Here is a 26891-nt window from a genome sequence, read left to right on the forward strand (position 1 = left end):
CAATCATAGCTATATGAAGCTCTATACCCACAGTACCCCACTTCACTAATGAAAGGAGACAGGTACTTGTATCTCTTCTTCAGAGTCAAAATTGGACTGTCACAGCATTTCATTTTTTTCTTTCCATTTACATTGTTTTCCTGATCTGCGTATTTCACCCAGTATTGGTCCATTTCTTCCCATTTACTTCTCTGTATTCCACGTATTTCTTTCGTACAGATCAGTAATATTTCCAGTATTCATGCATCTTAAAACTTGTTTAGCTATTGCCCACTTGTTGGGCATTTACTTGGTTTTTGTTCTTTGCCACTACAAGAAATACTGTATTTTGTTCTATGTTTGACTTCCTTGGGATGCCTTGTATAATGACCTCTGGATCAAAAGATATGGTCATTTTAGTCACTTTCTTAGCATACTTTTAATTTGCTTTCCAAAATCATCAATTCACAGCATCCTCCAGCAGTGAATCAGGGTATATAGTTGTTTTCTGAAGCCCCTCCAAGGATGACTTCATGTCTTTGCCAGGTTTATGTGGCACTCTTTGGAGCATTTAAGGATCTCATTTAGGAGGCTATGCAGTATTCTTAATTATTATTATTATTAAGCCAGAATAAGCATCTAGAGGACCTTACCATCTTCCACCTTCCATTCGGACTGTGTGAAACTTCTTCCATGACATCAGACTTGGTGAATAAGAATTTCCCAGTTTTATGCCTCAATATTAAGAAGCAGAGTTCTGTCAAACCAAGTTCTTGCCTTCAAAGAATCTCATGTGATTTGGGTATACGCATGGGATATTATATTGAGGGTCTTCAAGAAAGCATTTTATTTATTTCACTGAATCAAATGCCTTTTTATGCTCAATAGGCATAGGATCTTGTATTCTCTGAATATTTCAGCCAATTACATGACTGGGCTCTTATAGAAAATCATTTCCAAAACCCTTCTTGTTTCTTTCATAGACCTTCAAGCTTGCCCTTTTGTAAATTACTTTTAAAGTTTTTTAAGTGATAGAAAAGTAGAAACGTGAACTGATATTTGTACTGCTTTTGGTTCAAAACTAACCAAATGTTTAATATTCTCCCTACCTCAGGAAATAAATTTAGACTCAATCCCTCAAAACGATCGCTGCCAGTACCGATCTTTTGATTGCTCAACTTGATCTCTTCAGGTTTCCCTTCTTTCATTTTCTCAAACATAATTTACACATTTTCAGATAGCAAACAGGGGGCTGTGAAATGTACTTCTGCTGTCATTGACTGAGAAGAGTTCATCATAGAAATCGTATGACTTAATTAGGTTCCTCCAAGCTCTTTGGAAAAGTATGTTCCTCTATTGCTTCTTGTTGTTTTAAGAAAGAAATCTACTCACTATCTTCCACCATCCTCCATCAAATTTTCAAGATGAGTGTATACATTCTTAACTGGTGCTGCCCCTGGCAATATCATTACTATGGATAAATTTAACATCTTAGGTTGAAAAAATTTAACTTAGTACTAAATAGCAGTCCAAAAGTCAATGCAATTTCAGATTGCATTGAGAGGCAATAACATTTAGGCCTAAGAATACTAGTCCCACTGTACAATTCCTGATCAGATCAGATCTGGAGTATTAAGTTCAGTTCTACTTACCAAATTTTAAGTTCGTAAGCTGGATTGTCTAGAGAATGGAGACAAGGCTCATTAAAGATCTTAGATCAGCTAAAGGAAATAATGGAGAATTGAACTGGGAATGGAGCAGGAAAATGATAGCCATATCTGAAGGGCTATGTTGAAGATTATCAGATTGGTTCTGCTTGACCCTATACAGCTTAACTAGGAACAAGGGTTGGAAGTTGTATAAATCTATGCTTGATATAATGAAGAATATCCAAATTAAAGTTGTATAAGTATCTATATTCTAAGGTTATCTCAGCAGGTAATGGACTCCCCTTCTTTAGAGGTCTCTAAGACTGGATTTTGTTACAGATTTTCCGATTCAAGTACTAGTTGCACTAAATGAGCTCTGAGGTCTTTTTTTAACTGAGATTCTGATATTCCCAATTTTTATTTTAGCCAGGGAGCAAAGAAGCAAAGTCCCCATTCCAATGACTCATTATGGCATGCTGGGTAGTTTAGGTTCTTAGAGGAAATGTCAATATAGTCCAAACTCTGGTATATTCTATCAAACCTGAAAAGAAGTAAGGATAGTAACCACAACAAACTGAGTCTGATTCTGTGGTCCAGCCTAACTAGGTAATGAATTCTATTACCATGACAAATCATGAAACAAAGGAAAATACCAAATTGCTCTCATTTATATAGGTTGACCTGCTTCCATAGTGACTGTCACAAGATGGTGAACAGCAATGGCTAAATGCTAAAAAGAAACCACTTTGGAACATTTATAAAAATTAATTAATATTTTAATTGCTAATATCCTGTGATGCTTTTGTCCAAAAACTGGGTCAATATATTTACTGGAAGACCTGAACTATATCAGTACTGGCATTCTCACTATAAATGAAGGCAGAAAACAAGGAATTTGCAAGTAGAGGGAAGGATGGGTCACAATTTCTCTTTGAAAAACCAAAAAGAGCTGGCAGAGTTGGTTTTTTTGTGATTCCAGAGGCAGTAAGAAATACTATTTAATGGGATATTAGATAATGAAACAACAAAACACTTTAAGATTTGCAAAGTCTTTTCTGTAAAACAACTCTGCGAATTAGACAATAAAATTACCATTTTACAAATGAAGAAACTCAGGTTCAGATAAAGTTACTTGCCCAAGGTCATGTGCCAAGTGGTAAAGTCAGGAGGTCAGGATTTGACCCCTTCTAACTCCACAGACAGGGTTTCTTTCCACTATACTACTCTGCCTCTGCTCATCTTGAACCACTTGTGATAAGCAAAAGGTCGACTAGATTGTAGCCTTTTTGCCAACATCTATTATAGGGGACAGAATGGACAAATCCTATAAACTAAGTAAAATCCTCCAAACAGAACAAACACATGCCATATAGCATTTGTACTAAGTGATTTCAATGCAAAGTTGAGCTTAAGAATAGTTTTAAAAAGTCAGAAAATATGGCTTCAGATTAAGAAATAGAAGAGGCTTGTAGAAAAATATAAATGCTGTGTTTAAGGAAAATCTGGAAGACAATATGAATAACATCAAGCAACATTAAAAAATGAAATATGACAAATCGTTTCTGAATCAGTTATTTCTGTGCAGTCAGCACAAATTGAAATTACACCAAGGTCAAAACCAACAGCAAATTTAAAACAAAAGAGAGCAAGAGAAAGACAAGATGATGACACCAGAGGCAACTTCAGCTTATTAGTTCCCCCAAATGGGAAAAGGACAAAGAAAAAAGATGCCAATTATCAGTATTTTCTAAAATTTAACTGATGAAAGGCAACTGTCAATAGGAATTGTGGCTTGTTAACAAAGGTTTAGCCCTAGAGTCAGTTAGACATGGGTTAAAGTCTTTTATTATTAGCTATTATTAGCTGATTCAAGTACTAGTTGGACTAGATGAGATTTGAGCTCTTTTTTTAACTCTGAGATTCTGATATTCCCAATTTTTATTTTAGCCAGGGAGCAAAGAAGCAAAGTCCCCATTCCAATGCCTCATTACAGCATGCTGGGTAGTTTGCTATATCATCTTGATGAAATAATTTAAACTCCCAGGCAACTTTTTAAACATATTAAGTTGTGGACAAGTTAGATATGCACAAATGCAGGGTGTTTCCAAAGTAGGAGTTTCCCACATAGATAAAATCATTCATCCCTGACCAAAAATAAACATACCCTGCCACAATGAGAAGGCAAGATAGCACAAAAACTGCCTCAGCCAGCAAATACTTGATCTCTTTGCCAAGTAGACATAACAGCTGGGAAACACTACATTAAAATATAAACTCATTTACAAAACATTATGCAGGAATATGATTTTGATTAGTCATAATACAGAGAAGAACAATGGAGAGGAAAACAAATGTGCAGAAACCAAGACACAAGATCCTTTTGAAATCATCTCATCATTAGCAGTTGAAATTGGGGGTACAAGAGATGGAAAAAAGAGTTAAAAAATCAGTTATCAGCTTAGTGAACTGACAAATAACTGCTGTACCACTATCACTAGAAAACAATAAATAGGGGAAATGCTATAAAACTTTAAAAAAAATGACAGTCCCATTTTCAAAAATTTGAGTTTGGAACTTCAATTAAAAGCTTGAAAAAATTCTAAATCATACTATTAAAGTGATGATTAAGTGCACATCTAGAAAAAAAGCAGGGTTCCCAAAGATCAACAAGAACAGGTCATGCCAATGTAATCTTGTTTCATTTTTGGGCAGAGATGTAAGACTAGTAGATCAGTGCAATAATTTAGACAGTTTACAAACTATCAATAACCATATAAAAAATGCTTCAAATCACCAACATTTAAAAAAGCAATTCTAGGGTACCACCACATACCCACTGGATCAATTTTCTATTGTAGAACATAGATTTACGGTCTCATATATGATGGCAAAGCATACAAGATTTCACTATTTTTTGATTGGGAAAAGGCATCTGACTTGGAAGAGCAAAAAGAAGCCTCAAAGACATACAACCAGATGTCTTATTTATGCTAAATATACCTTGATAGATGCAACTGGAGAACGTGATTCAGTAATCCTGAGTATCAGCATAAAATAAGATATAAAACAGGAAGAGCTTGCTAGAGTATTCGACTGTCAAAGAGAATACCCTGCAGTACAAATGAAAGGCTTCCCCACAGATGGTCAGGTCTTTTAGAGGCTATTTGCTGGTAATGTTCAATTGATGGCATCAAATCCCTGAATAAATTGAATGAAATCTGAACATTGGGCACTCCTCACAGAAGTTTACGACTTAGTCAAAAGAAAAGAGTCTCATAATTCATATAGATAAAACTAAATGGATTAAGGCAGTCTCCTGTTCAGATTCTGATACAAGTAAGATGGGTTTCTCATCTAGGTTAGTCTATCAGCACAAATGTCTTTGAAAGGCACTGCAAAAAAATAAATTAAAAAGGAAGGAGAATGGGCCAGATTGCATTTGGGATATTATGTAGTACTTTGCACACTCCAAAACTGTTCCTTTCCCACCCACCCCCAAAATCTAGCCTTTTCCCAATAACAGTCTCTGAAAAATAAAACTGATGGTGAACCAATCTGCAATGGAAATTTCCTGGTGAATATAAATAGGCTACAATGTACTAATCAATGATAAAATTTGGGTAATAACTTAAGAAAAATAATTGTGAAGATCTGCTCCAATGTTGCTGAACAAAAACATTAATTATACCTAACAATAGCCGATTTGACATGTCAATGTGTTCCATACCAGAAGATTCCAATTTCAGGAAGATATGAATTTTCTTAAATGACTTAATATTGAAAGCCATTAGGCTTTCCCAACAGTACTTAAATCTGAATGTAAAATAATATAGGTTGATAGACAATCACTATGCTGTTTATCCCACTCTGAGACTTTCACAAGTAGGCAACTGCTTATGGTTACATCCAATTTTCTTCTCATGAGATTGTGTAAAAGTCAATCAGATTTATACTTTACATGGTTTAATCTTATAAATTCTTCTTTTACCTAAACACATGTAGTTTGATCAGAAATTGCTCTCTAGAAGCATGAAAAGTTTTATGTCTTCAAAATATATGCTACTGTATCAACTAAAACAGATTAGCTGTGGTGTTTCATTTAATTTTGTAAAATTACATATTAACTAAATTACCCTGATATAGCATTTCTCCATACTTAAAACATCCTTATAGCAATTATGACCTAGCAGAATACACCTTTTACATTTTTATTACAAATCTCAAGGAATGACAAGAATGACATCTGGAGCCTTAAATGATTGCCTGTACAATAAAAATATGTCAAATTATAATTCAGGGCCTCATGTAAACAGATATTTTTACTTATTAATGTGGTAATATGGATTTTGGACATCAGTTTTCATTCACAGAATAAAAAATTTTAGGCTAGGACTTTTCCCATTTTTAAATTCAACTCCCCCATTACACAGCTTAAAATCCAGATTAGAAACCCTGTTTCCCGATGCTCTTTCTTACGTTACGTTGTAGAGGTTAGCAATAAATGCATTTTAACCTAAAAATTAAAGAGAACATTCCCCACAAGTTACAAAAAGGAATGGTAATTGTGTTACCCCTCCCTATTAAACAGTGTTGATACTTGGTCACAGTTTTGGCTCAGGTCCTTCTTCAAATTCATAAGGTTAAAAAAATTTCTTATCCAAGAAGAATTTAGTACTATGAATTGACCACCTAAAAGACAATTTCAATGGTAGAAAATGTTTACACTGGTGAGATTCCACACCATCTTTTATTTGTGGTTTAGAACCTAAAACACACCTTATGACCACCACACTCAAATTACATGTATTTTAATTCATGAAAAGGTGTAAATCTTTTTAAGATAATGGAAGATTTTGGGGAAAAAGGTACTCCTTGGATGGCATTCATTAGCCATTTCATTACTAGTTCAATGACCTCCATTTTACCAAAAGTTTCTTTTCCAAATGATATAATGAATTCTGATTAATGAGGAACACTTTTTAGCATTCTCACAGTCATGGAGACCCTATTTTATGGCAGCTGGTTGCTTACATGTTAAGATGAACAAACTGTTACATGCTAAAGCAATGATGAAACTTAGCAAATTATCCACAGAAATTTAGAAAACATCAAACTCAAGTGTATCATTATAATATTGCAGTATTTACTGACAGTCACACATATTATGATTGTGCTAAAGAAACAATTTCCACAGTTATAGGTGGTGAGAAGCTTTCAAAATGTGTAAGTTATATAAAATTTTAAATATTAGTTTTGGCTATAGCTCTAGCCAAAAATGTGCCAGTTGAGTTTCCCTGTAGAATTTTATTCTGAAAATAAATTTTCCCTGGAAGTTTGTTCTGGAAAAGCATTTTTAGATACAAAAACCTTATACAACTGAGCTATTACAAATTAATCAGATGATTCTAAAGATATGTACAATGTGTTAACTAATCTAAATAGAAACATCATATTGCACATTTACTTTATTCTGATGCCTGATGTGACTAACCATATATAATTTCAAACTGTTTTGAAGTTATTCCATGAATTTTCAACTTTATAAATATCAGAACTAAATGCACTGTAAAAGCCATTTTGATAAACATGCATTTATTCAGTCATTTGTAAACTTTTAGATAAATGCATAATTGGCAAAAATTTATGAACCTATGTAAATGTACAAGAGCACACTATACATATCTATTTCTATCTTTAATTCTGAGAAAACACTGACCGTGGAAAAAATGTGGCATTATTCTTAAAATGTACTACTGTTGGAGAAACATTTTAAAATTTATTCTGTGTCCTGTACCTTGTAATGCTTTTCTTTTAAAGAAAACTAAAATGTTTAAAGCATTTTTCTTCACAGAATAACGTAGTTACTGCCATATAAATATACTGTCATATAATATCCTGGAAGCAATAGGGTACTAAATTAGAATGCCTCCATAGTTTTGTTCTATCCACCAGCCTACAATAAGTTTAATTGTCATAGATCCATACCACTAATCACAATTCTTAGGAAACTGACAGTTTTGATGCTATGCAACTGATGTGTGTCTGTTTTACAGAGCACCTCTCAATGTATCTGAGGTCATCCACTTCAAAAATATAAATAAAAGCACCACAAACTGAATTGAATCTCATTTCTATAATTACCCATATTCAGAAAATACTTCTAAAATAGAAGTAGGTGGTTTCATAGTATAGTTTCAGAGCTGAATATTAGTGTCAAACATGATCAGTTCATTGCAAATAATCCTACTGTGCACTGGCTTGATTGATTTAAGCAAATTTCATTTTACAGAGTGATCCATACTTTCTTTATACACAGAGAATATTTTACTTGAAAATCCAAAATAGGAGGAAAAGCTTAGAAAGCTATTAAATACTTCCATAGAGAAAAATATAGGTATATTTCTGGCCCTCTCTCACACCCTCAATGGTGGATTTTGACAAGTCCATGAATACAATTTACAAACTTTGACAAACTATATAGGTTAAAACCATTTTGGGGATTACCTTTAAAACCTATTATACAAAAATCCAGCTGCCTTTTTATAAAAGTACTTTCCTTAGTTAAAAATCATAAAATTAAGGTGCAAGAAGTTAACAAAAATGAACTAAAGAGCTTTATTGACATCACAGTACATTCAATAGTAATTTTAAGAACATTACAGCTGAAAGAGAGAATGGTACGTTTTATATTCTTATTAAGCACTATTTTGAAAAAAAAAAAAGTAATACAAAGAAATCCTATTAAGTAACTTGGAGCAGCATTTGGAAAAAATACACCTATTTACAGATTAAAAAAAAAAAGATTCTGTTTTCACCTACACAGCCACAATGTGCCTCTATAATGAGACAAGCCCTTAAAACTCATGGAATTTTTTTTAACAACATCATGGCATCATGCCACATCATTCCTCAGCGCTTACGACGGGGAGGGGATGGTGATCTGAAAAATAAAGGGAAAAGACAAAATTTAAAGATAAAATTCATTTTAGACTAAAGAATCTGCAATTTAAAATAAATAAATAAAAGTATATAGGTTTTCTAATGTTACTTTAAGTCTATGATCATTATATCAAGTACCAAACTGAGTTCATTTAAGAGAGAGAGAAAGGACACTTTCAACTTTGAACAAATTCAGTCAAATTAAAAATAAATTCAGACAAAAAACTTTAAAAAGTATACTACCTTGATCGGGACTTAGACTTGTGTTTGCGGCTTGCCTTCTTACCAGACCTTTGAGATTTCTCCATGGATCGCGATCGACTATGTTTAGGCTTCTTAGCCTTCTTTTCTTTACTACTTCCCGGAGATTCAGAACTGCTCCTTGCACTAGAATCAGAGCCTGAATGTTTTTTACTATCTTTGGTAGAACTTTTCTTACTCTCCTGTCTAGAATCCTGTCTTAAGATTTTAACAGATATTGAATCACTTCGAGAGAACGTTCTTTCACTTTCTCTTTTTCTTTTTAATCTGTCATCTTGGCTACTAGACTTACTGTCTTTTTCTTCCCTTTTTTGCTTCTCTTTTCTTCTATCCTGTTCTCTCTCCCTTTCTTTTTCTTTCTTTTTCCTATCTTTATCTAAACTTCTACTCCTCTCTTTTTTTCGCTCTTGATCTTTACCATCACCTTTATGCTTATGACTGCTCCCACTAAGATTACCACGCTGGTCATCAGCTTTACGTCTCTCTCGACTTCTACTACGAGTAGCACGATTGGCTCGCCTATCTCTTGAGCGACTTCTAGTTCTACGCCTTTCTCGGGAAGGAGTCCTATTTCTTCTTCTGTCTCTCTCTATACTATTTCTACTTGATCTCCTCCGATCTCTCACCTTTTCCCTAGATCTATTACTCTCTCCTTTAACTCTACGAGAGTAACTTCTACTCCTGCTGCGCCTAGGTTTATGCAGTGGAGATCTGCTATGACTATGTCTCTTCTTCCTTTTAGGAGAAGATGAACGTGAAGAACTGCGACTACTACCTGAGCTAGAACTGTATGATGAACTAGATACACTGCTGCTGCTACTGCTGCTTCTACTATTGCTGCTAGTACTACCACTACTAGAACTTCCTGACCGACTCCTTCCTAATCTCTCTTTTTCTTTATGATCTTTTTTTGGTTCTAAATTTGGTGTAGTTTCATTTGGCGTCCTTTTCTTTTCATTAACCATATCACCATCTGCTTCTCTTGCTTCTAGTAGCGATAAACTGCTATTTTGTTCTTTATGGATGAACTCATTCATTTCTTTTGAAACCCTTTCATTTTGTTGCTTTTCTTCTGGAAAAGAAAACCAAAAGTCTTGCTAAAAATAATGGACTTGACAGAAAACATGAAAATAATTTCATACAAGACTACCTTTCCTTTATTTAAAATACTTTTTTATATAGCTATAAAAGGATGGAACATATGTGTCTGTGGTCATTTGGAGAGAAAATATTCTCCCTTGTTATAATCAGATGATTAAAGTAATGTATTCACTACTAAATTAGTAACAAAAAGCCATGTAACTGCTAAACTTTAAAAGTTCTATTAAATACAGAAAATAAGCTTATCAAACTGGAAGCTCCCTATGAAAAGTACTTTTTTTCAAATTTTTCTAAAATTTTCTATTTTTCCACAACAGAAGATCCCTAAAAATCTCTTTAATTCTTGAAAAAAAATCAAGCTTTAAGTTTGATACCTGCAACAAAAATTATACTCTCTATTTCTCCAACAAGGCATAGCAACAATTGTTCAATAATCTTGTTTGTCAAAATATGAACCCTGTATCAAAAAAATATTTTTAACAATGAATTTGAACGAAAATGAAGAAAAAAATAACAGGCACTGAAATTAAAGTCCTTAAGAGATCTAGTACAATTCTTAAGACTCTCCAGAGTTCTATCAAACTCAACTAACACCCATTCCACACAGGTTCAATATGTATGTTCTGGTGGCTATGATCCAACACACAAGTGAAACCAATGAAATGACTTTATGATAAACAGAATTATTTTAAGAAATTAATTACAACTGAAATTATTTAATAGAAATTTAACTTTAAATTCCCAAGTAAAAAGCTACAAACTATCAAATGTGTGCTGAACATGAAAGAAGATATTTAGTAAAAGAAGTCAAAGGGTACCTTACTCCCAAAAAGTCAATTATGTAAGAGAATGAGAATGTTTTTAAAAATTTTTAAGGGAAGGAGGGGTAAGGAAGAAATGGAACAGGAAACATGTCCAAACTTAAATTATTTTATTTCACCTCAACTTTGTGGAATTTAAAAACTTGCACTACAACACAGTTTTTAAGTAAATCACATTCTAGCATCATAAAAAAAAGTAACCTCAAATCACTCAAATTCATCCTTTTAATTTTTTAAATGACTATCAACACTGTCTGATATCTAAATAGATTTAAGTATAAAAAACATACCTTCCACCTGTTTATCATGTAACAGCTGCTGTTCTCTCTCTTTTCTCCAAAATGCTTCCTGTTTTTGCCTGATTCGATGTCGTAATTCCTCATCATCAGTATCAGATGACTCAGAGCCTCTGTCACTCCTCTCATCTTCACTGTCTCCTGATCCATAACCACCCAGTCCACCTGCGTGCATAAAGCCCAGTCTATCACAAGGAAAGATTATATCTTACTTTTAAAAATCTGAGGGGCCAAAAGGAAAGTTTATTCCTCTTTTGCACTACTTCTTCTTGGAAGAAGATGCTTATTCGGGGTGGGGAGGAGCAGACATGTCACTGTCATCCACAAAGCCCTGAGTCAAATGGCTACTCAGTATTTTATCTTACCTACTTTTCTGGAACATTTCATCAAGTTCTCAACAACCATGCAAAGTCATAATGGTATCAACAGTTCTTTGAAATTATGATGAGTCTTTGATAGGGCAATAATTTTGCCTCACCAAAGCTTAAGTCAACTCATATACCATGAGAAGACTATGAATAAGCCTGAAAATATTTATGGGATAATTCTTTGGTTGTACAAAGCTGCAAAATCCCAGCTATGAAGCTAAACTTTTTAAAAATTTGGATGCTACCAGACTTTCTCAACAGTACTGCGCTAAAACTACTCCCCACCCAGAAGTGATCAAAGTAATCATCATCATGACAAGGGTATTTGTTTTTGCCCATTTCTTTCCATCTTTACAATGCTCAATTTAAAGTGAGGATATTTAAAATAGCAAATTAAAGGTTTTATGGCCACAGTCACAAATCATGCAAATAGCACATTATAAACACAGATTATGATGGGAAGATGAGTGCTTTTTTTCTACCATATCAGAAACTGATTCTGTGCACTCTAATTATGACAGTACTCAAAAGAAGAAAATCAGTAGTGCTTATGTATGCGTTAGTTTTGAATGTGACTATATATGCATACACATATATGCTTACTTCATGTGCATATATATGTATGTATATTACAATGCCTTAATTACAACTTAAAAAGGAACTAAGTCAACCGAGGAGCAATTAATACAAGAAGGAATTCTTCTCTACTACAATTTGCTCCTATTGTTATGACTTATCCAATCAAGTTAATATTCTTTTAAAAAAATGTGAAATTTATGCTCTAGAAATTAGAAACAGCAGCCAAAAGAAAAATAAACAAACTTTTTAAGCTATTATAAATCCTAAAACCTACTTTTATAACAATTTCAAAATAGAGTATGTAGAAAGGCAAGATAAGTGTGATTTCCCCATTAAGCCCCCTCTCAAAAATATGGAAAATACTTACCAAGTCCAGTGAGGGAAGCCAGTGCACTGGACTGTGCCAGCTGTTTTGCAGGAGCTTTGTATCACATCAACAACAGGAACAACATGTTAACACAAATAGCCACGATTTCATAGTCATGAGATTCTATGGTATTGTTAAATCTACTACTATTGCTGCTTTTTGGGGAGAGAAGAAACATTAAAAACATAACATTCATTTAAAACTAATTTGAGCAGGTCTGGCTTTGAAACTTTAGAATTTAAATGTGAATGACATTGGTTTACAAATACGAAGGGTCTCATAGGTCTTTTTCTGTGTTTTGTCCTTTAAATTTTTCATAATTTTAATTTAATGGAACTCAAAAATAAAGAGAAAAATTAACTGTGATATGGCTGTAGTAACTTATAAACAGTGAAAACAAAGCACTGATGGCACAATTCATCTCATTGGTTCAATACAAACTATTATTAGTAACACGTCTACATCAGTACTATCATAGCTAAATAAAAAAAGGGTTACATGAAAGAAACTGAACGACTGAAATTTTTCACAATACACTGCACAGGACAACATTATATGATTGCTAATCTGTGCTCTAATATTTTAGATGAGACCAAAAAATTTAAGAGGTTTGTTTTATGTATATAGAGTGGCTAAAAATTTAGACTCTTCAAAAAAAAAAACCATGCAAGAATAAAATATCCAAACATAGGATAGTAAAAACAACAACAAAAAAACACCCCACATATACCTTTTGTTGCTTTCCGGTGGGCATCTTTGGCCACATAATAAATTTCTTCGTCTGTCACATCTAAGAGAATTTCTGTCAACAGCATTTTTGTCAACAACATCTGCAGGAAAAATATTTAGACAGTATGTAATTTATTGACTGTTTTTACTAATAAAGTCACTGAACTTAAAAACTAAGATACGTAACACATTCTATTAACTTCCAAAAGAGCTAGATTAATCAAATTGAAAAAATAATCATTTCCAAACATGTTTTTCTCAAAAAAAAAAATGATAAATTTCACACACAGGAAATCCAACTAACTGTATATAAATTTACATTTTAATATATTTAAATAAGGTACTTCTTTACTTCTGAATGTTAAAATTCTAGAAAACAAATTTTATCACAGCAAATGGCACAATTTGGCTTTTTAAGTGCCATGATGAAAGTGGCATTTCTTTTAAAAACTCAGCAATATACATGCACTTAACCCTAGGCACACTGCTCAATGTACTCAAAAAGAGGCCCAGGAATTCTCCAAAGTATACAGTTACAATTTCTTTCTATTTGAACTATGAGATTTCTCTGCAAGTGCTTAATAATGTACATCAGCTATCATTTTTAAGTCAAAATCAGTTTACATACATACTTAGTAGAGAATTCAAGGAACATATTAACAGAAAATTTCTCCTCTCTCTGTCTCCAGGTTATACTACCCCCTTCCTTTTTAAGAACATGGGCTCTATATTTTCCTCTGAATGTAACACAACTAAAGTAGAAGACTTTTAGAAGGTAGTACAAAGTAGTGGAAAGAACAGTGAACTAGAAATCAAAAGACCTGGGGTTCAAGTTGTAGCCCTATCACTAAATAGGTAAGTAGTTATGAGCATAACCCTTAATCTCTGGATTTCTTATCTGTAAAACAAGCAGTTTGGCCTTTTCTTGGTCTAACACTCTATGATTCCTGGAAAATATTCAAGTGCTAAAGAAATCAGCTGCTATTGTTATACAGCACTGCTACAAGGTGATAAAACTAACACTTGTTTATCATGCTAGAGGCAGCCAAGTAGTGCAGTGGAGAGTGCTGGGTCTTGAGTCTGGAAAAACAAAATTCAAATTCTACTTCAGATATTTCCTAGGTGTGTGACCCTGGGCAATTCACTTTTCCTGTTTGCCTCAGTTTCACCAACCACAAAATGAGGATAATAGCACCTACCTCACAGGATTATTTGTGAGGATCAAATCAGATATTTAATAAATGATTATTTCCTTAATACTGTGTTTTATCATTTTTACTGCACATATTACTGGGGTTTATGGTATGTGATTTGGCCAGCAAAAATCTGTATAATTTTGCACCACTTAATATTGGCATTTAGTAGATATCTAACTTAGAAAGAATAACTGGACAATCAACAACAGTAGATATATTCTCATAAATAAAATTCTAAGCAAATGGAAACAAAAACACTTCATCTATACCATTTGATATTCCTTCTCTTCTTCTGTCATCTCTGGTTCACTCTGCTCTTCTTGAGGAACTGGAGATGGGCTTCTAGTCATTTTTCCACTGCTTGCTGCCTCAATATTTTCAGCATCATCATCATCTTCATCACTATCCTATAAAATGAATAGTACATGTATGATAAATTATCTACTTACAGATCATCAAACTCATCCCAAACAGCAGAACAAGCAACCAATGACACCAGGAGGGTGATATCTTGACTTGCAAGTGAATTGGATTTAAGTGAGGCAGGAGTGTGCGGAGGTATTAGGCCCACTCTCTCCTCCAGATTCATCTTGCCTTGGAAACTATGGGATCTTTAGATATAAGGGGACAGCTACATTCAAAGCCTAAAATCTTTTTTAGTTTATCAGGATCATTTTTTTTAAGCATATGACTAGCAAATGTGTAAGAAGTGTATTCCTTATCTGCTACCAATAATAAAAGTCCATCACTAGAGTAGCCTCAAATTTTCATCATGGGGATACAGACAGTATGATAATTAAGAAATCTCTCTGGCTGCAGGTTACTACTTCAACTCCTACCTACAATATTTTTTAAGTGGAATGAAGGGTCATTGATTACATGGCCGAGACTTTAATAGTACAATATATTAGTAACAAAATCTCATCCAAAATATCACATATGACAGACTCATAAATTTTTTTAAAGTAACATGACTTATTTTCAATGTTCATAGTTATCCTACAGTATCAAGACATGTTTATTAGACATTTTCAACATCCTGATTAAGCAATCTTTCTGAAATGATGTATTCTTTTCCTTTTACCCTTTAATTCCAAAATTAAATTAATCAAAAAGTATTGAACCAGCTATTTTACTAGGCACTGTGTTGGACACAAAACAATGAAACAGAAGAGTGATGATATTGTCCTGCCACTCCATTGCACCTCAGCCTCCACCAGGGACAGCAACTCTCCAGACTCAGAGACCAAGCCTCAACCGGGTAACAAATTAATCACTCAGCTTTGGTACTTTGCTCTGGAGATCTTATCCTGATCACTGAGTCGGCAAGTGAAAATTCATCTTTCTTACATTTAGCTAGTCCCATTTCATGCCTCACATTCCAGCCAGGCTTTCATCAGATAGGAAGGCAGCCATTCATCAAGGCAGCCTACGCATCTTGCCATCTACCCTGGATAACTCACGTATATTTTACTGTCCCTCTACCTCACATATACTCTACTGCCCCTTCCGCACTTTCCCCCTCAAGTACTGGAAGAGAAATGAAATCAACGCCAACAGTAAAAATTTGACAAATTTACCTGCTCCCAGAAGATCCCTATGATATCCTCTGACCAAAACTCCCTTACCCAGCCTCAACTCAAGTACTCTATCCCCACCTCCTATCCCTTTCACTTCAGTTTCTCCACCCACAGTAGAATCTAAGATTTCTTGAAGGCATGGAACTTCTAAATGTTCACCTTCAATGCCTAATACATGGCAATTAAGAAATGCTTGATCATTTATTCATGATTCTGTGTTATGCCCTAAATATATTTCCCAAACTGAACAGTTTGCTTTTCAATGTATTAAGATATATAAATAAAACAAGATTTTTGTGGTGTTGGGGTTATGAAACTATTTTTTATTTAACTAAAAGTCAGACTTTACTTACAAATTTGCTTCTCTGAGGCAAACGAGGACCATCCCCTCCTTCAGCTTCTTCAGATGACTTTTTTTCTTTTTTAGATAACTGTGAACGTTGCTGTTCCATTCTCTCTTTTTCCAATTTCTTTTGTTTTTCACGCTCCATCTTTTCAAGACCTTCACGAATCCAAGCTGGAAGAGTTCTGCGTTTTACTGCATCTGCATCACATGGGAAAATTTTTACAATTCTATCAACTGAAATAAAACTCAAAATTTTTGAACTCAATTTTGTGGCTGATTATCTCTCTTCTTTAAATGCCTCCCCCAACCAGTCCCCAGGAAAAAAAAAAAAAAAGGAAAAATAACTAATTGAAACAGATTTTTGTTGGACTGGAATTTTTGTGATAAACTATCTTTGTTAGGACAGAACAAAAACAATAATAAAAAAGCTTTGTAAGACACTTTATATTTTTTCCTAAAATAAAACATTTGAATTAGGCAAGAATTTTAGGTTAAAATAAGAATAGGCTTCGCAGCTATTCGATGAGAAATTTACTAGACTATAAGCTCCATCAGGGCAAAGATGGTGATTTACCTAAATTCCTTAGGTGTTTCAGGGCCTACCACAATACTCTGCACATACTAAATACTTGATAATTGCTTATGGAATTGAAGTCTCAAAGTCAATTAGGCAGAATACATGCCTCAACCATAGGAAAATACCACTGAAATACTTCAGCAAGCGGATCAATAAGAGTACGGAACTATGACTTTAAAGTACCAATGGTTAAGTGTGCTTCCTGCCTCCTGATAGAGATGTGGTGAGTTCTCAGTACAAAAGGAGACATTTTCAGACAAAATCAACAGGGTTGATTTCTTTTGTTTGGTTCTACTTATTTACTCCAATTCTTGGGAGAGGAGAGGATATGTAATCACTGGAAAATGACAGTGATATAAAAAGGGGGGCATCAAGAAACATTTAAAAACAAAATAAATGAATGCATGGGTCATATAATAAAGTTAACATTTTAAAGATGAATAGTCCTCAAGTGTCTACTATATTAAGAGTAGACTAAAATTTTACTATCATTAAATATCTGTTCTTTTTTTGCTTCCCAAATGCAAATTACTATTTGAAATATTAGGTTACTATATTAATTCAATATAAAGATTTATGACCTGTCAACAGTAGAAAATATCAGTTATAAGCTTTAAGTTAATATTTTTTCAGTTATTTGCATGATAAACACCCAACCATCAGCAACATATTAAGATATTTTATAACTGTTTTAAATTAGTACTTGACCATGATGAAGACAGTCTAGAATTTTTAGGGATTTGTTTCATTTAAATTATCTTAGCTTTAAAGTAGAATACTGTCAACTTTATTACTCTTTGCTCCTTTATTTTCTAGTATATGATGCATGCTAAAATTAATCAACCAATAATCCAGGCATTAATTGAACTAAATACTGAGAATAAATTACTGAGAAAAAAGAATGAAAATAGGTCTTGCCCTCAAGAAGCTTAAAGTCTACTGAAGGAAACATGTACAAATGTAAATAAAACAGAAAATACATATGAATTAAATGAAAGGATGGAAAGAAAGGCATTTGCAGTTGGAGACTGAAGAGAAGCTTCAAGTATAACATGGCATTTGAATTCATCTTTGAAGGACTCTAGGGATTATAAAATGTGAAATTCAACAGGATTACATGGTAATCTTATAATGTACTCCTTGGGTGACCCCATTACAATCTTATATTCTAGCCATGGGGTCAGCCTATGAAAAGGTGCAAACATATAAGATGGAATGTCATACTAATGTACCATATACCTGGTAGGCTGCAGTCAGACTAAGAAGGACTTGTAAATGACAACAAAAGATTCTACAGACCACTGGATAGTGGCAGCTACTAGAGCTTTCTGAGTAAGAAAGCAACATGAATAAGCATGTGCTCTTTAGGAATATCATGCTGACAGTTGTGTAGAAATATGAGTTGGAGAGACTTGAGGCAAAGAGATTAATTAGGAGGCTATTTCAATAGTCAAGAGGAAAGATAAGGACCTGATTAGAGTAGTGGCTACATGAACAGACAGAAGGGGACAGATGTTGTGGAGACAAAATGAGTATGACTTGGCAACTGAATGGATATGTGTTGTGAAAGAAAGTGAAGATCTGAAGACAACTCTGAATTTCCAAACTTAGGTTGTGTAGAGAGTAATTCCTTCTAAAGAAGTAAGTAAGGAATAAGGATAGGTTGGGAGAAGCAGGGAAAAAAAACAAGTTCTATTTTAGACATACTGAGTTTGAGATGTTTAAGGCTATATTATATATGCTTAATTATCTCTAAGTATATGTGTGAGTTCATGTATACACATGGGAGTTGATACAAATACAGAGTATGTACACAGGATAAAGCAATAATGTGCATTCAGAATTGACAAGCAAGGCACAAAGAACTTAGCAAATAAGACTGAGAAGGAACAGTCAGGAACAGGTAGGAAAAGAAGCAAGAGAGAATGCAAATAGAAAGGTGGTCAGTGGTGTACAAAGGCTATATAATGGTCCTGAAGGATAAGGATTGAGAAAAGATGACTTGGCAAATTAAGAGATCACAGGTAAATTTAGAGTAGTTTCAGTTGAGCGATAAAAGCAGGATATTGAGAAATGAGAGGAGAGAAAGCAGACACAAGAATATAAAGAACTTTCTAAGAGTTTGGGAAGGAAATGGGAGATGTGAGAGGGAAAAGAGAGAAAGAGAGAGAGACAGAGAGAAGACATAAAGGAAAGAACCAGTAAAGAAAGATTAAAGATTAGAAAGAGAAAGCAAGAGAGAGTGATTTACAGGGGCAGGAGAGACAAGAGAGTGACCTCAAAGGTCTAAGTAGAGGTATTAGTGTTGGTAAGAAGAAGCATTGCCCTCTGGAGAAATTGAGGGATGATAAATGGTTTTGAGATATGACAGGTGCATAAGAACAGGGAAAGACCTTGGTTTCATTGGTATAATGAACTCCTTGAATGAGGAAACTCCCTTTACTAATGCAGAACAGCTTTTCTTCACAACTTATGATCAGAGCAGTAAGAGGTTGACAGCTAACTGTCAGAGGCAAGACTTCACTCTAGGTGATTTCTAGTTCTGAGGCCAACTTTCTATCCACTGTGTCACACTACCACTAAAGTACTAGGGAAAGGGAGGGTGAAGGGTGGAGGGGTGGGGGCAAACCACTAAAAGCAAAGCTTAAAAATAAAAATTAGCCAAAACTTTTATGATATCCATAGCAAAACTCAACAGAACTCATACTTTGCACGAGGAGGAAATCAGGCTGATTATAGTGCACTAAATAAAGTTAATATCTACCAATTTGTGGAGGTTCCTGCTTCACAGGTAATGCTATGGGTGAACGCTGGCGATCCCTGAATGATGGCCTCTCTCTTCGACTCTGGGGAGGTGCTGGAGGTCCTGGTGGTCCTGGTTGCCAATAAGGAGGATGAAATCCACCTTGTGGTGGACCAAAAGCAGCCCCATGCTGAAAGAGTATGGCAGTTTATTTTTCTTCACATTAATACTATACATTCTCTGGGACACACACGTGTTATGAACTGGGACAGTAGAAATCCATGCGTGCAGCAAATCCATGAATTCCAAGGTACTAGTGTCCACCGATTTTTCTGTAGCCTTTAGAGCCTAAGCTTGCTTTTCTTAAGAAAGGTAAGAAGTGTTCTGCCCATCTAACTGCAAAGAGCCTTTAAACTGATACACTATTTTTCTAATAAAATGCCAGGAAAGGAATATATGACTCTTTCCCATGTCACTGAGAGATGATTTCAAAATCATTTGGATGCTAAACATTTTCTACCATCAAATAATTAAAGACCTATTCACTTTAAAGAGTAAACAGACTAAAATCTCATCATAATAGTTTTCTATTGCTGGTGAAGGTAAATAGTTGACAGTCAGTCAAAGGATTTATGCTTAGAATCACATCACCATTGCTAAAGATTTAGAGCTGGCCAGGACCTTTGAGATCATTTAATCTAATTCCTTCAATTTATGGATGAGGGAACTAAGGTCCTGAGAGGTTAAATGACTTGCCAAAGACCACACAAGAAATAAGCAGCAGAGCAAGAATTTGAACCCCAGGTTCCCTGAAGCTAAAGCTCTATAGTTTGTGCAGTCTATACTTCCCAGGTCTCAATTACACATGTCCCTTTTTACAGGATGCTTGCTCAGTGACTTAATGAGAAAAGGCAAGATAAATAGAGGAAAAAAAACTTCTTAAAAATGTTAGGTAGGTATTGAATTGGCAATTTCATATGCAAATTTACTGTGGTCATTAGGCTCCTAAGCTAGGTGATCATGCAGCTCTGTTTTCCGAAGCATGGGACTCTACAGAATAAATGTGGCTAAATGTTCAGGTTTTACTGCTAATACTTTTATGAAACAATGTTACAACTGGATACCAATTTGGAACACATAACTGACAAATGCTTACTGACTTACTCAAATTTTTATTTACAGTATTGTCCATTATTGGAAGTCTCTAATTTAGCTTGCAAATTTTTATTCTCTCTAAAATTTAAAATATTAATTGCCCCATTTTATAAATTTAACTTTTTCTGAATTAGTTATCTTGAAATGACATCTCACATTAAAATTTAAGAGTAGATCAAAACAAAGTGGAGGGAAAAGTAAAGAGAATCCCAACAGATTAACACTACTACCCTCCATAGAGTTCTATGTCCCTGGTTATGAATTGGATGCTACACAGGATATTTACAATTCAATATCATGTCATAACAAGATGGGAAAAAAAAAAACCACAATGATGACTAGAAAAGCTGCTGCAATTCTATGTAACACTATGAATGCATTTAGGAAGATGATCTATGTTCTTCATGTATGCTATGCATGTCTTAAGTATACAATCTATTTTAAATAAATAAGGTATTCAACTACTGTGTATTTTCTAAACTTTATTTAATACTTAATATGCCACTCTGAAAATATAAATTTAAGACAAAACATCATATAGTTATTGCACTTTTAACATTTTTTTCCAATTTCTCCAAGTTTTATTCTATGAAAGGCCTTTGCATCATTAAAATGTTAACTTAGGAAATCAAATCCCTTCTGAAAAGAAATTTCTAATGCTTTAATAAACAAAAATAACACTATTCATAAAAAAAAAAAAAAATCAAACAGTTCTTATCTGTACAGGACTGAAAAGTGAAACACACATCTTAGGTATTCTTGATGGGATACTTCCAAAGAATGGATTATGTTCACATCTACTATATTAAAGTAACAAAATATCTTTCACCTGATAGTCAAACTGGTTCACTGGCCCCACTGCAAAATTATCGGGTGGTCCACCAAAGTTGTGATTGTTCTGGTTAAATATATGCCTGTTGTCAGGGGCAAATTCCCCACTGTCCTGACTGTTGCTGTCTTCAGAAGGAGGAACAATGTCCATTGGGCCTGGTGTTGGTGGCATCCATGGCTGATCTGGAGGGGGGTGTGGGGGTTGGTGATGCATTCCCCATTCTATTTAGGATTTAGGCATAAAAACATTCAAGAGGGCGTTATAAAAGTATCAACAAATGTTATTTCTTTTTTAAGATCTCAAGAAAGTAAAATTTTTTTCAGAGCTCTTTATGAACACACTTTATGACTTCTTGGTCAACTTTTTTACAATTTTCCATATATTACAAACATACACACACACAAGTAGGGTGTCCCAAAAGTCAGTGCAGTTTTAAGCAAAAAAAAGCACTGACTTGATTAGAGAGGTGCAAATCAAAATAACTCTGAGATACCACATCACACCTATCGGATTGGCAAACATGACAGAACAGGAAGACGATAAATGTTGGAGAGGATGTGAGAGAACTGGAACACTAATTAACTGCTGGTGGGGCTGTGAGCTGATCCAGCCACTCTGGAGAGCAATTTGGAACTATGCCCAAAGGCTTACAAAAATATGGACACCCTTTGACCCAGGAATATTGCTTCTAGGACTTTATCCCCAAGAGATCATAAAAATGGGAAAGGGTCCCACATGTACAAAAATATTTACAGCAGCTCTCTTTTGTGGTGGCCAAAAACTGGAAATCAAGGGGATGTCCATCAACTGGGGAATGGCTAAATAAATTATGGTATATGAATGTAATGGAACACTATTGTGCTATAAGAAATGATGAACAGGAAGACTTCAGAGAGGCCTGGAAAGACTTATGTGATCTGAGTCTGAGAGAAAGGAACAGAACCAGAAGAACTTTGTGCACAGGAATGACCACAGTGTGCGAGAGTTTTTTCTGGCACAGTTGCAATGCAAGGACTTAAAAAAATTCCCAATGGTCTTTTAAGGCAAAATGCCTTCCACATCCAGAGAAAGAACTATAGAATTCAATTGCAGAATGTAGCAGATCATTTTTTTGGGTGTATTACATTTTGGTTTGTTATATGATTTCTCCCACTCATTTTAATTCTTCTATACAGCATGACTATAGTGAAAATGTATTTAATAGGAATGTACGTGTGGAACCTATTTAAAATTGTATGGTGTTTTGGGGAGGGAAGGGGGGGAAAATCTAAGTTACATGGTAGTGATTGTAGAATACGGAAAATAAATAACATTAATTAAAAAAAAAAAAGCACTGACTTTTGGGATACCCTGCGTATGAAAACACACACACACATGTGTATATGTATGTATGTACTTATCTATATTTATAGAGGTATGTATGTGACTGTGAAAAAAAGGAACTAGCCCTTGTTAATATACACCCAATATAAAATATCGTAAGATTCAAGATAAATTTATTCTCTAGGCCTTAATACATAATCTGAATGCATTAATAATAATAACTTCACCCAAATGCTAAACTTACACAAATGAAAACCAAATGCCTGCCTAAACATTCTCTTAAATGTAATGATCAAATATAAAACAATTTCTTTAGTGCTGAATTTCCTAATCAGTTTTTTTTTAAGCAATAGCACCATGAAAAATGGTATTTTAATGGTATATAAAAAATAAATTTGCAGAAATTCTTCCATGAAAAACATTAATCCTCACAACATCCCTGTGAGGTAGGGGTAGGGGACAAATACCCCCAATTTACTTAGAGAAAAACTGAGGCACACAGTTTCCTATCTAAAGGTCACAAAGTAAATTACTGTTAGAATTGGGGGTATGAGGGTAGGGAAGTCATAGGCTGCATAGTTTTTAGAAGTTTAGACTCAAAGCCAAAACATTTTTAAACTTGGGGGGAAACTGGTAACGATTCACAGCTATATTTGAATAAGACAAACTAAAACCATTATATGGCATCAGAGACTGGGGAGTTTATACATAATACTACTTTTTTGGGTGGGAGGGAGGGGGGAATATAACATCCTATAAGACATGCAGTCTTTCAAATAAAAAGCTTGTTCACCCAACACAAGCGTGAATGATTTGATTGTTAGCAGAACTGAATCTGGAAGATTTACTCTGTATTAATGAAAATCATTAATGGAAATAACTATACAAACCATTAAAAGTAAAATGGTGCACTGATATCAAGCAATCCAAATTACATAAATAATTTGACACCTACTGAGAAGTTTAAAAAAACCATAAAAAAAACCATGGAAGGATATCACTATTTGAAAAGAGAGGAGAAAATGGTGTGTGGAGAATAGGGACAATAGTATTTTGACAAAGCAAACTGCTCTTTTAGGATCATTACAGTGACACCATTTTTCTTTAACTAGAGGCTGGACATGTTTTGCTCTGCCAGTGCTGCTTCTGAAAAGGCCAGAGGTTGAAACAGAGAGGCACTAAGTGCTCTTTTCCCTAGATGCCAAGTGAGGTTTCCACAGTGTTCCCAGCCCCTGTCAGCCTAGGAATGAAGAATCAAGAAAAGAATCAAATTCTGAGTGGCACATACTAAGCAGGCTGAGCACAGAATAAGTTCAACCATAAAATGTATAGGCCAAATCAAACCGAAATGAATTCTTTTAAAAGAAACATTCATTTTCAAGAAGTCATAAAATAAGTTAATTAAATCATTTTAATCCAACTTTTATATTTTAAAAATAATACTCTAACACTAAATTACATGGAAAACTCCTATTTTTATAAAAAGAACAAACCTGGTTGCCACATTCGGTTAAAATTTGTATCTCCTTGAAAATTCCCATGGTTGTTTGGACCAGATTCTATTGCCGATATGTCTTGTCCATTTGGCATTATTCCGGGAGGCTGCTCCACCACATTTTGTTGTCCTGAAGCTTCTCGCTGCGCAATCCATGCCTGAGCTAATGCAGCCCAATCAATCTGACCTAAAAATTAATAGAATAACCTTTAAGATTCTGAGAACAATATCCTATCTCCACTACTACCTATATCCATTCTGTTAAACTGCTCCCAAGTTACTTCTAGCCTAGAAAGATTATATAAGGTAACATTAGGGTCCCCAAATATTTTGCAGTGTAATCAAATCAACTCCTAGTACCTTTTGGCAAGACAAATACTCTATTTTTTTACCTTTTCAGAGAATACACAACCTCTCTGGATAGCCCTTTTCAATGTTTAAATATCAGAAAATTTTTCCATATTTAATCAAAAGCACTTACATTATTATGCAATCTTATTACTTTCTCTCTTTCCTAATTCTATTTCATATACCAATCTCCCTATTATCAGTGGTGGCATCATTCCTTCCCAATACAGAAGGTTTAACCAACTTCAAAAGTATTTTTGTTCCTTTTTTTCTTTATCCTCATATTAAGACACCACATTTAGTGAATTCATTCATTCTCTAAAAAAACTTACTGACCTCTTTTTGGCTCTCAGACTAAATATGATCATCTTTAAACTTCTCCTTGCTCCATTCACCATCCATATCATTGCCAAAATAATCTTACATGCCAATTCTGGTTCTCCACATCCTGTCTCTCTAGTTCAAAGAGGTTGATCTCATTTAATAAGATACTTGCTCATGTTTCTATTCATGGTTGCTTATTTTGGACCCTCTCCATCCCTCTTCTCATTCTGATGATGGCTCTGGAGGTGAAAGTGAGGCTGGAGACCTTGCATAGCCCTTCCTCACTCAAATCAAAGTCAACTTGTAAGTCATGTCATTATCTCCCTGATGTCATGGTCTCGGAAGAACAAACACAAAGGTATCCTAGTCTCTCTCTTCTCCAGTAATCAAAGTTTAATCACTTTCCATTAGAGGGAAGGTTAAGAAACTATCTTGGTCTAAAGGCTATGTGGAAGAACAGACTTTTTTTTTGCATTTGTAGTCAGAAAATTTCCAGAAACCTGTTTCTCCAGACTAACACCCCTTTCTTTTCTCTTTGGAGTCACTGCAAAATTGTACTAATAAGTTAGCATTCATATAATGCTTTACAAAGTGCTATACATGTTATCTCATTTGAACCTCAACAAGTCTGTACGGTAGGTGCTATCATCCCCATTTCACAGATGAAGAAACTGAGGTTAAGAGAAGTTAAGTGATTTGTCCAGAATCACACATCTAGCAAATGTCTCAAGGGAAATTTAAACTCAGGTCTTCCTGACTCCAAGTCAAGTACTCTCACTCACTATACCATCGAACTTACATTATGGTAAAGTACTTTGAACTTAACAATTTAATATCTACTATTTCCCTGGAACATACCATTAACTTTCATTTCACAATCTAGTAAGAGATTCTGGGAAACCCATTTTCTGCTTCCTGCTCATAAGTCCTTATTTGTGCAGCTCTTATGGATTTATGACATATTATATGTTGTAGTTATCTGTTTTTTGTCTTATTCTCTTACCAAGAGGTGAAATGGCTTACTAGATAAAGCTGACTGCTAAACCAAGAAAATCTGAATTCAAGTCCCCCTTTTAACACATATTGGCTGCGGGACCTCTGAGGATGTCACTTAACCAACTCGGTGCTTGAGGCAGCTAAGGCCAAAAGTTTCAAAGACATCAGCTAAGATGGTAGAGTAGGAAGAAACAGTATAGTTCAGCACTTTGGAGTCACTCCCCCTCAGAACACAATTGTTCCGAAAGACCTAAAAAAGCATCAGACAAGTTCTGATCAGGAAATACAAAGGGGAAAAAAAAACCCACAATGAGTCATTTTTTTCAGTCTTGATCTAGCCATGATAGAGTACCATAAAGAACCTTCCAACATGATGATGTTGAACAGCATGCCCTGTGGTAGTGCACTAGGGCGAGAAGAGGTCACTCAGATCCAGTACAAAGGTCAGGCAGCAGAAATGACGGCAAGTGACATGTCTATCAACATACCTGGGTCACAAATCCAGTGCAGACTAAGGCAACAACCTGGGCATGAGTCTGTAGCTGGGTTCTGAGAAATGAACAGGAACAGAAGTTGGCAGGTACTATGTGTTTCTATGTGGCCCTGACCCTGGAGGGGGCTCTTGAACCCAGCTCCATAGCTCGGTCTGAAACTTACAGAATAAACAGGGCAAGGACAGAAGAACAAGGTGGAAGCCTGTAGTTCTGCTGCTCTGAACCTATGGAGCCTTCCAGTTAGATGACCCAGTCCTGAAGAGCTTCAACCAGGAACAAGTCCAATAATGCTGCACAGACCCAAATCAAGGCCAACAGTCTATAAAGCTCAGATCAGAAGGACAGCGATCAGACAACTCTGAACACAATGAAAGCTTCTAAGTCCATCCCTAG

At 34.8% G+C, this 26891-nt stretch overlaps 1 protein-coding gene across 10 annotated transcripts in view; it reads right to left on the reverse strand.

Annotated features, from left to right (window-relative positions):
• Positions 1 to 8219: 8219 nt before the first annotated feature.
• The window catches only part of PNISR (PNN interacting serine and arginine rich protein), a 49183-nt gene continuing 30511 nt past the window's right edge, over positions 8220 to 26891 (reverse strand). For 5 of the 10 annotated variants that reach the window (XM_072642906.1, XM_072642905.1, XM_072642909.1 and 2 more), the window contains 10 exons: positions 24335 to 24523; positions 21516 to 21739; positions 19553 to 19721; positions 16219 to 16409; positions 14555 to 14692; positions 13091 to 13190; positions 12361 to 12414; positions 11041 to 11211; positions 8811 to 9900; positions 8220 to 8568 (listed from right to left, as the gene is read on the reverse strand). In XM_072642906.1, the coding sequence (XP_072499007.1) occupies positions 8538 to 8568; positions 8811 to 9900; positions 11041 to 11211; positions 12361 to 12414; positions 13091 to 13190; positions 14555 to 14692; positions 16219 to 16409; positions 19553 to 19721; positions 21516 to 21739; positions 24335 to 24523 (2357 nt within the window). In that variant the 3' untranslated portion in view covers positions 8220 to 8537. Of the gene's footprint in view, positions 8569 to 8810; positions 9901 to 11040; positions 11212 to 12223; positions 12415 to 12646; positions 13191 to 14554; positions 14693 to 16218; positions 16410 to 19552; positions 19722 to 21515; positions 21740 to 23195; positions 24082 to 24334; positions 24524 to 26891 lie in introns of those variants that run through there. The other 5 variants (XM_072642913.1, XM_072642912.1, XM_072642911.1 and 2 more) reach the window with 4 other exon arrangements.

This window comes from Notamacropus eugenii, chromosome 2 (assembly GCF_028372415.1).
Source record: "Notamacropus eugenii isolate mMacEug1 chromosome 2, mMacEug1.pri_v2, whole genome shotgun sequence".
Taxonomy (NCBI): Eukaryota; Metazoa; Chordata; class Mammalia; order Diprotodontia; family Macropodidae; genus Notamacropus; species Notamacropus eugenii.